The sequence below is a fragment of the Carassius gibelio genome, chromosome B14, assembly GCF_023724105.1.
Source record: "Carassius gibelio isolate Cgi1373 ecotype wild population from Czech Republic chromosome B14, carGib1.2-hapl.c, whole genome shotgun sequence".
Taxonomy (NCBI): Eukaryota; Metazoa; Chordata; class Actinopteri; order Cypriniformes; family Cyprinidae; genus Carassius; species Carassius gibelio.
In genome coordinates this window covers 15,236,523-15,249,415 of record NC_068409.1, presented here as the reverse complement: position 1 = coordinate 15,249,415, position 12,893 = coordinate 15,236,523, and the positions used below count along the sequence as shown (strand labels likewise).

The 12,893-nt window shown below is 40.0% G+C and overlaps 2 protein-coding genes across 11 annotated transcripts in view; one reads left to right on the top strand and one right to left on the bottom strand.

The window, feature by feature from the left end:
- The window catches only part of LOC127971467 (rap guanine nucleotide exchange factor 2-like), a 103,943-nt gene extending 98,129 nt beyond the window's left edge, over positions 1-5,814 (bottom strand). For all 10 annotated transcript variants that reach the window (XM_052574477.1, XM_052574483.1, XM_052574487.1 and 7 more), the window contains exon 1: positions 5,229-5,814. In XM_052574477.1, the coding sequence (XP_052430437.1) occupies positions 5,229-5,297 (69 nt within the window). In that variant the 5' untranslated portion in view covers positions 5,298-5,814. The remainder of the gene's footprint in view (positions 1-5,228) is intronic.
- An 809-nt stretch (positions 5,815-6,623) lies between these two features.
- Positions 6,624-9,270, top strand: LOC127971617 (uncharacterized protein C4orf45-like). Its single transcript, XM_052574758.1, has 5 exons — positions 6,624-6,882; positions 6,986-7,215; positions 8,655-8,704; positions 8,843-8,957; positions 9,078-9,270. The coding sequence occupies exons 1-5, from the start codon at positions 6,798-6,800 to the stop codon at positions 9,078-9,080; spliced, it is 483 nt and encodes a 160-aa protein (XP_052430718.1). The 5' UTR covers positions 6,624-6,797; the 3' UTR covers positions 9,081-9,270.
- Positions 9,271-12,893: the final 3,623 nt, after the last annotated feature.

The following is a 12,893-nucleotide window of genomic DNA, read 5'->3' as shown; positions in this document are numbered from 1 at the left end:
CCAACCACTACTGATGCCCAAGTAGTGTATTTAAATCACTCTCTTCACCCCGAGACCACCATTCATATTTAGTGATGACCCCATTTCACTCTTGTTTTGACTTGTATTAAGGGAAGAAACGGTTCCTACACATATATTTGGAACAGAATCTTCATGGCTTTTTGTTTCTTTAACAGTTTAAAACATCTGCATTCTACTGTTAATATGCATTTCTGGCACTGCTATTCCTATGCCGCTACTGAATTAATGCCAAAGGCATAGTTTTGTCTGAGCTGTGAACTTGCAGTCTGAACTAGATGTGATGTAAGAGAAACATCCAGCTGTCCTCACTGATGGCACGCAACAACAAACATACAGCCTGACAAGTGATAGCAGATATGCATTCTAAATGACTCTTTTGAACTGGTTCTTTTTAATGAATCAGCCAAAATGACTCACAAGTCATTCTTGCGGCAAAGCTATTGGTTTAACTCGGTCTAGAGACTAACTAACTGCTGTTCTTCACTTATTCACTGACCACAAAGTGAACTTTCATCAAGTGCAGCGGGAAATAAAGTAATACTGTTAATGGAATCGATAAGCAATCAGAACTGTTACCTTTCCCCATTTCCCCTCCCTAGTTGGAAAGCAAAATGATACGAACAGAACAAAAGTAGCTACACAAGCAGGTGTAGTTTTACCACACCTCTTATCAATATTTTACAAGCAATCTATTTCTCTGCAAAATCGCAGAAACATAAATCAAATGGTCCTCTTACCTTTAAACAGCAGAAGAATTGTCGAAAGCTATACAAGGATTTTTCCAAAAGGCAGAAAACTAGTGCACAACAGGTAAAACCCAATGCAATGTGACCAACTGTAACTTGTGATGAGCATTTTTTTAAGTTTTTTATTAAATTAAGCATGTGATGACAACTGGTGCATTCAAATATTGCATTGCACTTCATTGGATGTGCTTTTTAGACTCTCCTACCAAAAATAAAACGGACGCACATAGTCAAATGCTGTTGGTCCAGCAATAACTGGGTTGGAATGCTTTAGTAAAAACATTTCATTTGCCTTCCAAATCCTAGTGAAATTCCCACTTCAGCCATTAGGCATTCCTCTTATTTTGCTTTTAAATAAACAAAGGAATCCAGTGGCTGGCCAATTTTAACATAAGCCAAGCATCATTTGGCATGAAATCAAAAGGTCAAATGACCTCATCATACTGGAAATAGCCCAATAAGACTTAAAGGTACCAATGTAATTCAATAATCATTTAAACAACCAGCATTTGATGGGCCACTACAGGCCATACATTACCAAAGAATAATATCTCATGAGCCAACAACAAAAAAAGAAGAAATACGCGCCACACGCTCTGGCTTAATGTGACAGTTGTCATCATTTGTTTATGTTCTCCACCCGACCCGTTTATTCTTCCTGTGTAAACTGAGATGGGAGATGTCATTGAAACCACTCTTTGTTCACGCAAGCTTGTGTATGAACAGTATGTGTCCAACTACTTCTGTCAAGGCAATGACTCCTATTCATAACATGTGACTTCACTTGGCAAGAAGACTAAGAACAAAACGGCTATGCACAAAGTCAGAATCAGAGAAAACCAAGACCTGAGGCTGTAAGAATAGAAGTTATTTCTGCTAATATTTTTAAAAGGTAACATTAAGTACTAAAACATGTTTAGACAGTAAGGATGGCCAGACATCACTCTACGGATTTTGAATATGTTGCATCATGTTTAACTAATTTTTTCTTTATAACATTTTATAAGATTGATGCTTTTGGAACAATATGTCTGGCACATTTCACTCCAAAAAATACATTTATAACACCTTGAAAACAAAATTTTTAGGACCATTGATGTTATTACATTCTATATCGTAGATATACTGTACTAATGTTTATTTTATTTTTTTTATTTTTTTTTGTAATTTCCAATATTATCAATAATGATTTTCTTAGCATTACCATTACTGTAATAAAATAAATAATTAAATCAAGCACTATAATACTGAGTAATGGGATTAAATAATACATTAATAATATATTAAATAATATATCTTTTGAATTGTGGTAATGATAAGTTTATTTAATAGGCTTTTCTTATATGTCAAATATATTTTATTTATTTTATTGATAAAAAAAAAAAGAACATTCTAGACAATTCTTTGACAGAGATAGACCCATATGCCTCTGCTTATACCAGATTTTATAAGGCACCTGCAGCTTACTGACTGGCATACGTGTGTAAACAAAGCTTCATTAGTGAAGAAAAAAATAAAATAAAAAAAGAACTGAAATGGGGATTTTTTTTTCTTTTTTTTTTTTTTAGCAAACAAGAAAAATGATTTCTTAAGAACTTTCAAGCTCCGACAACCCTCTGATGCACTTCCTCTCAATGTTAAAGAAAGGAAGGAAGGAAGGAAGGAAGCTGCTCGGAAGGAAACCATCAGTTCAGGATGACCAGCTTCTCATATGTTTGTGGGCATCAAAAAAAAAAGAAAGAAAGAGACAGACAAATTTTGTCTTCTGACGCCAGATGTAATATTCAGCTTGTTCATTTACAGAATACACAATATGCGTCTCTGTGGAACAATAAGAGACGTGCCCTCCTACACCTTGATCTACTGACTCATAGAGGTCAAAGCACAAACTCCCATCAGCCTGTTTACAGTCTTCTTGACCTCTGCATACCTGTCTGCCTTCGAAAATAGCTTCCTAAAAGCTGAAGAAGCTACACCCTTCACTATTCCCCCACATCGCTTACTCCAACTGCGGACATTTTGTCCCATTAAGATCTACACCATCCATCAGCAAGTTAATGCAAAGCGCTGAGGTTGTTCCTGTTAAGCCGTAATGAGCTTCAAGCTCCATTAGAACAGCCTGCGTCATTCCCTAGAAAGAAGTCTTTGCACTGTCAGGCTGTCTTAAAGCCCTTTTCATGGAACAGTTTCTTTCGGTCTACATGAACTGACCGAGATTACATCATGCTATATTCTACAAACTCGCAAGTGACTTTTTCAATTGTGAACTTGAGGTGTGGTGCTCTCTGGTTTCAGGGTCAGTATTCCCAAACTCTCGCACACATGCTGATCACTCAGGCCAAAGTTCTGGGATAACTGAATAAAGGCCAACTCTGAAGTGACCCGGGATGAAATAAGGCTCCATCACTCAATGGGAGCAGACATGGAATATCACGTAATCACTAGGAAATGCAGCTGTACAAAGTTGCATTCGCTAATGAATACCATACTGACCCTCAACTGCCTCTATTGTCTGCAATGCTTAAATTAAATTAGTTCTTTCACAATCAGTTTGTTACGTCTTAGGGCTCAATATGATGTAAAAGGCTTAATGAGCGAACATGTTTATTTCCACACAACAGGAACATTGTGTGATTATAAGATTATTGTGTGATTAATAGCATGCACATGTGAAGCAAACCGACTGGTTTGCTATTATTCATGTCCATTGTATGATAATGTAGGCCTACTCAAGATTCATACACTGAGCTGCTTCGGTTATTTTCAGCAAAACACACATTATCTGTAGGAGAATCTTTGCAACCCATTAAAAGTGGAAAAACGGGGGCTAAATCAAATTATCCAGAGAACAGAAGAATCGTATCGCTTATTTTCTGTCTGACAGCCTCTCACCTCAAGTGCCCGACACATTATTTAATTAGTATTGACTAGTGGTTTTTAGTTTGTGAACGAATCTTTAAAGTGAGCAAACCATTTTTGTTCACTTCCATGCACGGACTCATTTTTCGTTCTCTGCACATGGGACTGCTTTCTGCTTTCAAAAACTGACTATTACAATAGGCTATAGCATTGCTGAGTGGGCTGTGAAGCATTTAATTGTTTTGTCGTTTAATGGTTTTTTTTGTAAACTATAAATGTTAACTTCACATGAACGTGATGAAGGAATCAGAAATATTGTTGTGAACTAGAATGCTACAAATGTCTGATTACATTACACAATTAAAATTTACGTTTTCTGAATGAAACAAAGAAAACAATGTACAATGTTACGTTGTTCAAAAATGGCCATTTAACACTGCTTTACATAGTGAAAGATTGTTTTGTAAACGAACTTAAAATATTTGAATGAATGCAAATCAAGCAATACTCATTTTTTTGTAAGCACACCCAAAATATTAGTTGTGCACTTATGTTCATCCATTTGTGATGTTCATTTATTTAGCAAAATAAATGTTTTGTTCATTCGGCGCCGCCCCGAGAATCGGAGAGTCGTTTACTTTATGATTCATTCAAACAACGATTCGTTCACCAAAAAAAAAAACATGAATAATTCATGTCCACTTTATGATAACGATGACCTCAAATGCCCTTAAAATATTGATCTTCTTCGGTGGTTTTCAGAAAAAAAAACGCACAATTGTTGTGAATTATTGTAACCTAAGATAAAATAGAGGGCAAGATCTAATTAACCAGATGTGTAGTAGAAGAATCAATGGCTTCTTTTATGTCTGACAAAGCAGCCTGTCACTTTAAGTACCCGACTCGTTAGTATCGATTATTTTCCGTAGTTTCTCCAAATCGTCACAGACAATACAAACACAGCAAGGGAAAAACTGAACGCAAATACATTACGACTTTTACATATTTCGACATCCCTGCAGAAAACGTAGCCTTTAATAGCCTAACGTTACATGTTTTCGGTCGCCGGCTGAGCCACGTAAAAGGGTGGAGACTATACCAAACAGGCAAACTGTCATCGCAACGCCTTTCTAAACACAATAGAACAATATTTTGCACTTAAAACCTTTAACTAAAAGTCAGTTAAGTCTAACATCACACAGTAGCACTGCTTTATGTACTGTTAAACAGTTTCCGACGCAAAGTCGAGATAACAAGGCTTGTGTAGCAGTCAAAAACGTAGTTTACAAACGCTTGCTTCATGTTTATGTAATAGACTGCAAAAACAGTGAAGAGAAAATACACGTGCCTTCATTATAAGCTCATTCGGGACAATTCTATAGATATATGCATATGAATTCATGCCATTTTATTTAATTGCACTGCTTATCCAAAGCTATACTGATTTATATATTTAAAAAAAACTTGCACTGTCAACACTGTGAAAAAAAAGCACATCATGCACGTGATACTTGTAACAGCAGTAACGCAGCATACGGTCACATCTAACAGTAACCAATGCACATAATATATGATTAGATTATGATAAGACCATCTTCTGACCTGTTGCGTCCTGTCTGAAGGATTCACCATCACCGCCTGCCGAAAACTGTTATCCACATAGGACGCCATGGTCTTCAAAACAATCTCGCACAACAGTTAAGTCAAATAATCCTAAACGAATATCACTAGTGGCTTTTTAGTGGTTCAAAGACGCTTTTATATAGCAGCAACTGCAGAGGAGAGCCTGTCCCCAGGCCACAGCCTAAGCCAGCAACTCTCTTACTGTCCCTCGTCCCAGTCTTACAAAACCAGACAGTCTGCTTTTCCTGCTCCAGCCGCTGAGACTTCAGCTGGGACTTGACAGGCGATTCTGTGTTAATGAAAGGTTTTTGCAGCGGTACGTCTGTGTTTTACGCAGACGGGTGCATTTTTCGGCATTCCGTTTGTCTCCTGTTCGCTGTTTTATCTTCTTCAGTTTTCCATTTTAAAACAATGTGCAATCCATGCGTTGGGTGATTGTCCATTTTAAGCCATTTGCAAAGCAGCGGAGGGTCAAAGGCAGCATTTATAAAGAGTGTTTGAACGTCTAAACGCGACGGATGGTCTGCAGTCCGGGCTTGCTGTTGTAAGCCACCACCATGGTGACCGACCGACCGACCGCCTTAAGAGGGTTCATGGGCGAGTCCATTCAGCACAATAACCTGCCCACAACACATAGTGCTTGTCTCCATCCGCTGGCTGAAGACAGTAGTGCAAGCTTTGAATCACTATTATAAAACGCATTTTCTGGCTGGTATGTGGAAAGACAATGATAATCCAAAAAATTAAATGTAGCTATATTTCTTTTTATTATAATACATATGTATTTATATCATGTAAATCCATCTGCTACTTATTCAAAATACAGCTTTGTGTTTTCCCTAGGTAATCGTCATAATATTTTCATAACAGAGCCTTTTAATATTAGTATACTGTACGTGCCAAATATGGTAGCTTTCTCTGTAATGTTGCGGGGTTTGCATTTATTTATTTATGCATTTTATTTATTTGTGTATTTTATTTTTTTGTTTATTTTTTTATAGTTTGCGTACAGATTTAGTCATTATAATTTAAATATGCTGTGAATTCCTTCATTTATTCTTTTTTTTCAATTAATCAGTCTATTATCTGCTTGTTTAACACATACTGGTAAAAACTAATAAAAAATTAAGAGCCTGATTGCACTGTCATTCGCTTTGGATAAACGCGTCTGCTAAATGCATACATGTAAATGAATTATTACCTAATTTATTTGTATTTATTTATTTATCACTGATGTCAATGAGAAAACTACAGGCTACATCAGATTTTTTTTTTTTTTTTTTTTTTTTTTTTTTACATTTACAGGCCATGTACTAAATAAAATCCGTATTGACTGACTTTAGTTTAATAACTAGTCCATACAAAATAGAAAAATACAGCCCGACTAACCACTGGTTCCATGGAGACCAACCGCTCCATGGCAACGGCGCGTGCGTGAGTGAGTGCGCGTGTGACCTCGTGCACTGGTCTTGTTTTACGGTCATTGTGAGGGATGCGCTTATCTAGCATCAGTTTTAAGAACAAGGTAGATTTAACAGAGCTAAGGTGATGAAGCGAGTACAACAGGACACTAACGTTACATCTTCTCAAGCAGACAGAGAAACTGAGTCTGGACAGAGAATACTCTTCACAGGTAAGCATTTATGAACGTTTCTGAAACTATCTTAGTAGAAAACTTTATTTAATCATTAACAGTTAGTGCGCTGAATCCAATGTACTTTTCTGGTGTTATTTAGGTCCAGACGGCATTGGGGATTTCCGTCCCAGGTTGGACTATTTCCCGCGCAGCATTGGAATCGGCCCGTTATCTCCAGATGCCACGAGTGATCTCAGCTACCTGTTCCGGTGTGCGCCAGACGCGATCCCGCCGTTACCGAAACACTGCTATGTCGGAGAAGTGGGCTGGGGTCTGCAGTACTCCACTGCACTCAACAGACCAACTGTCATCGACAACAAACACTCCGAGGTTATTATATAAACGAATGTTTACTTACAATTTATTTTGGTTGAAAGATCCGTCAAGTGTGACACATTTTGTTGTGTCCAATAAACTGTAGAGAAAGGGAATATGTAAATTTTTGCAGCCAAGTCAAAATGAGTATACAGACATATGACTTTCAAAAATAAGCCCATGAGAAATATTGGTCTAAAAAGTGAAGCAACTAACCACATGTTCTTAGGCCTATCTGCAGACATAAATATAAATAAACAAAACCTATCAAAGTTTTGGGACAAAAGCTTGGGCAGCAAATCAGCATATTAGAATAATTTCTAAAGGATCATGTGACCAGAGCTGGGTAGATTACTTACAAACTGTAATCTGTAACTGATTACAAATTACATGATACAAATTTTAGTTAGTAATCTGTTACTTTACACATTTTAAGTAATCAGACTAGATTTGTAAAATTACGGTTGAACTACTGATGTCACATTACCTATTTTACCTATGTCCTTACAACGTTTCTGGACCTTGATCATGGTAGTACCCTTGCTGTCTCAAAGAGCTCTCGGATTGCATCAAAAATATCTTAATTTGTGTAATTTACTGGTTTGGAACGACTTACATAATTTTCATTTTTGGGTGAAAAATCCCTTTGATTTAAATCTTGTAACATAAAAATAGAAAATACAAAGAGAAAGAAAATGTATTCATAAATGTTATTCATTTTTATCAACAGCATGAAGTACATGACATTACATCAAGGTTTCCTAAACTGGGGTTGGTAATGAAACTGCAGGGGGTTTGTAAATTTAATTAAAAGCTCATAATGAATTAAATCATATAAATGTCAAATTAAAATAAATATTTTTAAAACAACACCAAATCAGTTAGAAAACGTACTAAAACATGAAATACTTTATTTGTTCACCTCCATTTCATGTGTAGGTTATTTTAGAGAGGAACATTTAAAAATGAAAAAGAGGAATTAGGGAGCACCAATAAATAACAAATAATTTATTGGTCTTATGTGAATAATATGTTATCATGTAATCAATAAAAAAGTAACTGTAGTCGGATTATGAGTAGGTTTTGTAATCTGATTACATAATCCAGATTACATGTAATCTGCTATTACCCAGTTCTGCATGTGACAAAATTCATCTTTGGCATCACAGGGATAAATAATAGCATTTTAAAATATATTAAAATAGAAAACAGTTGTTTTAAACTGTAATAATTATTTCACAATATTACAGTATTTCACTTTTTTTTGTAATCAAATAACTCTAAACAATATTAACGTCATCTGCATCTCAGTGTCTTCTAGGATCAGAATATAACGTTATGTATTTGTTTAATATGTATTTTTTTGAACACATCTGCAAAAACTACTTTGTATTTCCATGTTGTACAGTATGTGTCTGAATTATGAATTACTTTTTTTCCCCCTTTTGTATTAGCTTAACAGATTTCAATCAGCCATGCAGGATGAAGAGACTCACAGCCCATGGTGAGCTATCAGTAACCAGGGAGGGAAGGGTTAGATTACCTCTGTCACTCTTGATGGTGATGGGTTTCACTGGCAGGAAACGGGTGGAGAGGAAGCTTTTCTCCTCTAGTAATCAATAATTCAACACTCTGCGCGCAGGCAGAATCAGTCCCAGTTTCAGGACAAACAACCGACCTGCGAGAGGCTTGCTTGGAACCACAGTGCATATGATACCCACAGCGAGGACGACAACAAACAGTTCCCGCTTAACCAGGTGAACCCTGTATAACCTCAATGCCTGATTGTTATAATACGAATTAACTGGAATTCAGTGTCTGATCAGTGTGTAATCTTAAAGTACTTCACTCATCATTCTCTCATTGTTATCCTGCAGTAAAAACAGTCCGTGCATATTGAGAAAGCACAACCAGACGGCATTACTTTTTCATGGATATGTATCAGCTCTGAAATATGACGAGGCCCATAAGCTGACTGATTCTTGAATGTTGGTTTGTGATCATTAAGCAATTTATTAGCATTTTGTCAACTCTTTTATGAAACCACATTAAAAGCATCTTTTTTGCTGTACTGTTTATTTCTTGGTTCGTCTCCATGTTATCAACTGGAAAAAAAGAGCGGTTTTATACATTCAGTTATTATATTTGTGGGTATTATACAGAATATTTAGTCCCAAATGAATGCAAACTTCAGGGAAAAACTACAGAAACAAAGCAGTTTTCTTCATTCACTTTGCTGTTTACCTCATGTCTGTGGTTTAAATGGTCAGGAGCCCGTAAAGTCTCAATAACATATAGATCAAATCCTCTTAACAAGGGTCACTGTACATTCAGACAGACGATAGGAACTAGAAAGCAATAATCCTGCAGCTAAAAGAGGTTTATAAGTGATCCTGTCTCTATCAGTGGTCAGTCTCAGTTAATAATAGTATACAACTCACGCCTGCTGTTTCCAGTATCTTGAGACAAACAGACACAACCATCCTCAGCTGCAATTCTCACTTTTTCAATACAATTTTGAGAGTATGGTTTGACCCCTAAAATATTGTCTTCTTCTATTGATTTTTTTCAAATGATTAGGTACAATATTGTAATATTTTCTTTGAGCAAAATGGGTCTTTTCTAATGAAAACCGAAAAATCTTGTTAACTCAGAAAATGGCAAAGACCATTGATATTCATCAATCATTCATATAATTAGTAACTGTATTAGATTAAAATGATATCTATTTAACCACACAGTCAAGTCACCTTTATTTATATAGCGCTTTAAACAAAATACATTGCGTCAAAGCAACTGAACAACATTCATTAGGAAAACAATGTGTCAATAATGCAAAATGATAGTTGATAGTTAAAGGCAGTTCATCATTGAATTCAGTGATGTCATCTCTGTTCAGTTTAAATAGTGTCTGTGCATTTATTTGTAATCAAGTCAATGATATCACTGTGGATGAGGTGACCCCAACTAAGCAAGCCAGAGGCGACAGCGGCAAGGAACCGAAACTCCATCGGTGACAGAATGGAGAAAAAAACCTTGGGAGAAACCAGGCTCAGTTGGGGGGCCAGTTCTCCTCTGACCAGTCTCTGACTGTTCAATTCCAGGCTGCAGCAAAGTCAGATTGTGCGGAAGAATCATCTGTTTATTGTGGTCTTGTCCTGGTGGTCATCTGAGACGAGGTCTTTACAGGGGATCTGTATCTGGGGCTTTAGTTGTCCTGGTCTCCGCTGTCTTTCAGGGATGTAGAGGTTATTTCTAGGTGCTGATCCACCGTCTGGTCTGGAAACTGTGACGGTTGGGTTTAGGAAAAACACAAGGAGAGGGTAGGATCCAATTGCAAGGTATGGGTTTAATAAACAGAAGGGTAAATACAAAATAAACAGTCTTGAGAGACAAACAAAACAAAAGAGGAAACCGGATGAGACGGAATGAATAAACTCGGAGGAACGAGAAGGCAGGGGTAAGTCTCGGGAGACGAGAACATAGACACATAGGATAAGGACTCCATGAAGACAACAGAGAAGGATAGCTATAAATAGGGAGACTAATGACAAAGGATTGTCAGCACCTGTGCGATTTAATTGGAGTGCAATTACTGTGAAGACAGGACCAGACTAGCGGAATTAAAGTGCCTATGGTGAAGTGCCTAAGGAGAAGTGAGCTCACAAGGGAACACCCAGGAAAACAGAGACTGACAGCGTGACATTACCCCCTCCCCTACGGAGCAGCTCCCAGATGCTCCACCTGAAACCCAGGAAAACCCAACAGAAAAAGAGGTAGGAGGGAGGTGAAGCGGCGGCGGACTAGGGGGAGGGACGGAGGGTCAGAAAACAGAGACAGGAGAACCAGATAGAATGGACAGACAGAGACAAACAACCAGGTGGAATGGAGAGACAAAGACAGGACAACCAGGTAAAATGGAAAAAGAGAGACGGAACAACCAGGTGAAATGGAAAGGCAGAGGCAGGAAAGGTGTAACACAAAACAAGGAGTCCAGGTGGGTGGTGGACCGGCGGAGGATAAAGGTGAGGGACGGAGGGCCAGGTCCAAAGGAGGAAAATAGAAAAACAAATGAAAACAAAAACATGGGTCCAAAGAGGACATTAAGTGATGCCCACCCGGGCGGAACAGAGGGCCATCACACTCATGTGGTCAAGGCAGAATCCCCCCCAGGGCGGAGCGGAAGACCACCACGTTCTCGCGGTCAAGGCCGGAGTCCCCCAGGGCGGAGCGGAAGACCACCACGTCCTCACGGTCGAGGCCGGATTCCCCTAGGGCGGAGCGGAAGACCACCACATCTTTGTGGTCGGCAGATGGGAGGACGGAGATCACCGGTGACTTGACTCAGTCCTCGAAGATCACCGGTGACTAGCCTTGTCTCTGGAAAGTCCATGGTACTTAGTTCAGACTCTGGAAGGTCATCAGTGACTAGCCCTGACTCTGGAGGGTTCACGGGAACCTGACTCGACTCTGGAGAGTTCACGGGAACCTGACTCGACCCTGGAAGGTCAACAGGAACTAACCCTGATTCAGGAGGGTCAACGGTAACTAGCCCTGATTCTGGAAGGTCGACGGTGACTAACCCTGACTCTGGAGGGTCCATGAACACCTGACTCGACTCTGGAGGGTCAACCGGAACCTGACTAGACTCTGGAAGGACGATAGAAATCTGACTTGATTCAGGAGGAACAACTGGAACATAACTCGACTCTGGATGGTCAGCAGGAACTAGCCCTGACTCTGGAGGGTCGACGGTAACTAACCCTGACTCTGGAAGGTCGACGGTGACTAACCCTGAATCTGGAGGGTCCATGAACACCTGACTCGACTCCGAAGGGTCAACCGGAAACTGACTCAACTCAGGAAAGTCAACGGGCACCTGACTTGACTCGGGAAGGTCAATAGGAATCTGACTTAATTAAAGAGGAACAACTGAAACATGACTTGACTCTGGATGGTCAGCAGGAACTAGCCCTGACTCTGGAGGGTCAACGGTAACTAACCCTGACTCTGGAAGGTCGACGGTGACTAACCCTGACTCTGGAGGGTCCATGAACACCTGACTCGACTCTAGAGGGTCAACCGGGAACTGACTCAACTCAGGACAGTCAATGGGTACCTGACTTGACTTAGGATTGCCTGTGGAAACGTGAGATGCCTCTACTTCTAGCACCGCCTCTGGAACGGCCTCCGGCACCGCCTCGATCACCGCATCGGAAATGGCCTCGGTCACCGCCTCGGCCTCCGGAACAGCAGCGGGGACCGCCTTGGCCTCCGGAACAGCAGCGGGCACCGCCTCTGCTTCCGGAACAGCATCGGGCACCGCATCGGAAACGGCCTCGGGCACCGGCTCGGCCTCTGGAACGGCCTCCTGGACGGCAGCGGCCCGCTCCGGAACGTTCTCTGGGCCTTGAGGAACGGTAGACGCCTATCTCCTCCTCCACCGCCCTCTATGATGGAGAGTCGGTGGCACCTTGACTGGCGACTCAGGCGTTGAGTCGGCCATCTTGTCCTGTGGTGCTGGGCTGGCGGCCATCTTATGCTGTGGCTCTAAGCTGGCGACCATCTTGTGCTGTGGTGCTAGGCTGGCGGCCATCTTGGGTTGTGGCGCTAGGCTGGTGGCCATCTTGTACTGTGGCGCTGGGCTGGCGGCCATATTGTGCTGTGGCGCTGGGCTGGCGGCCATATTGTGC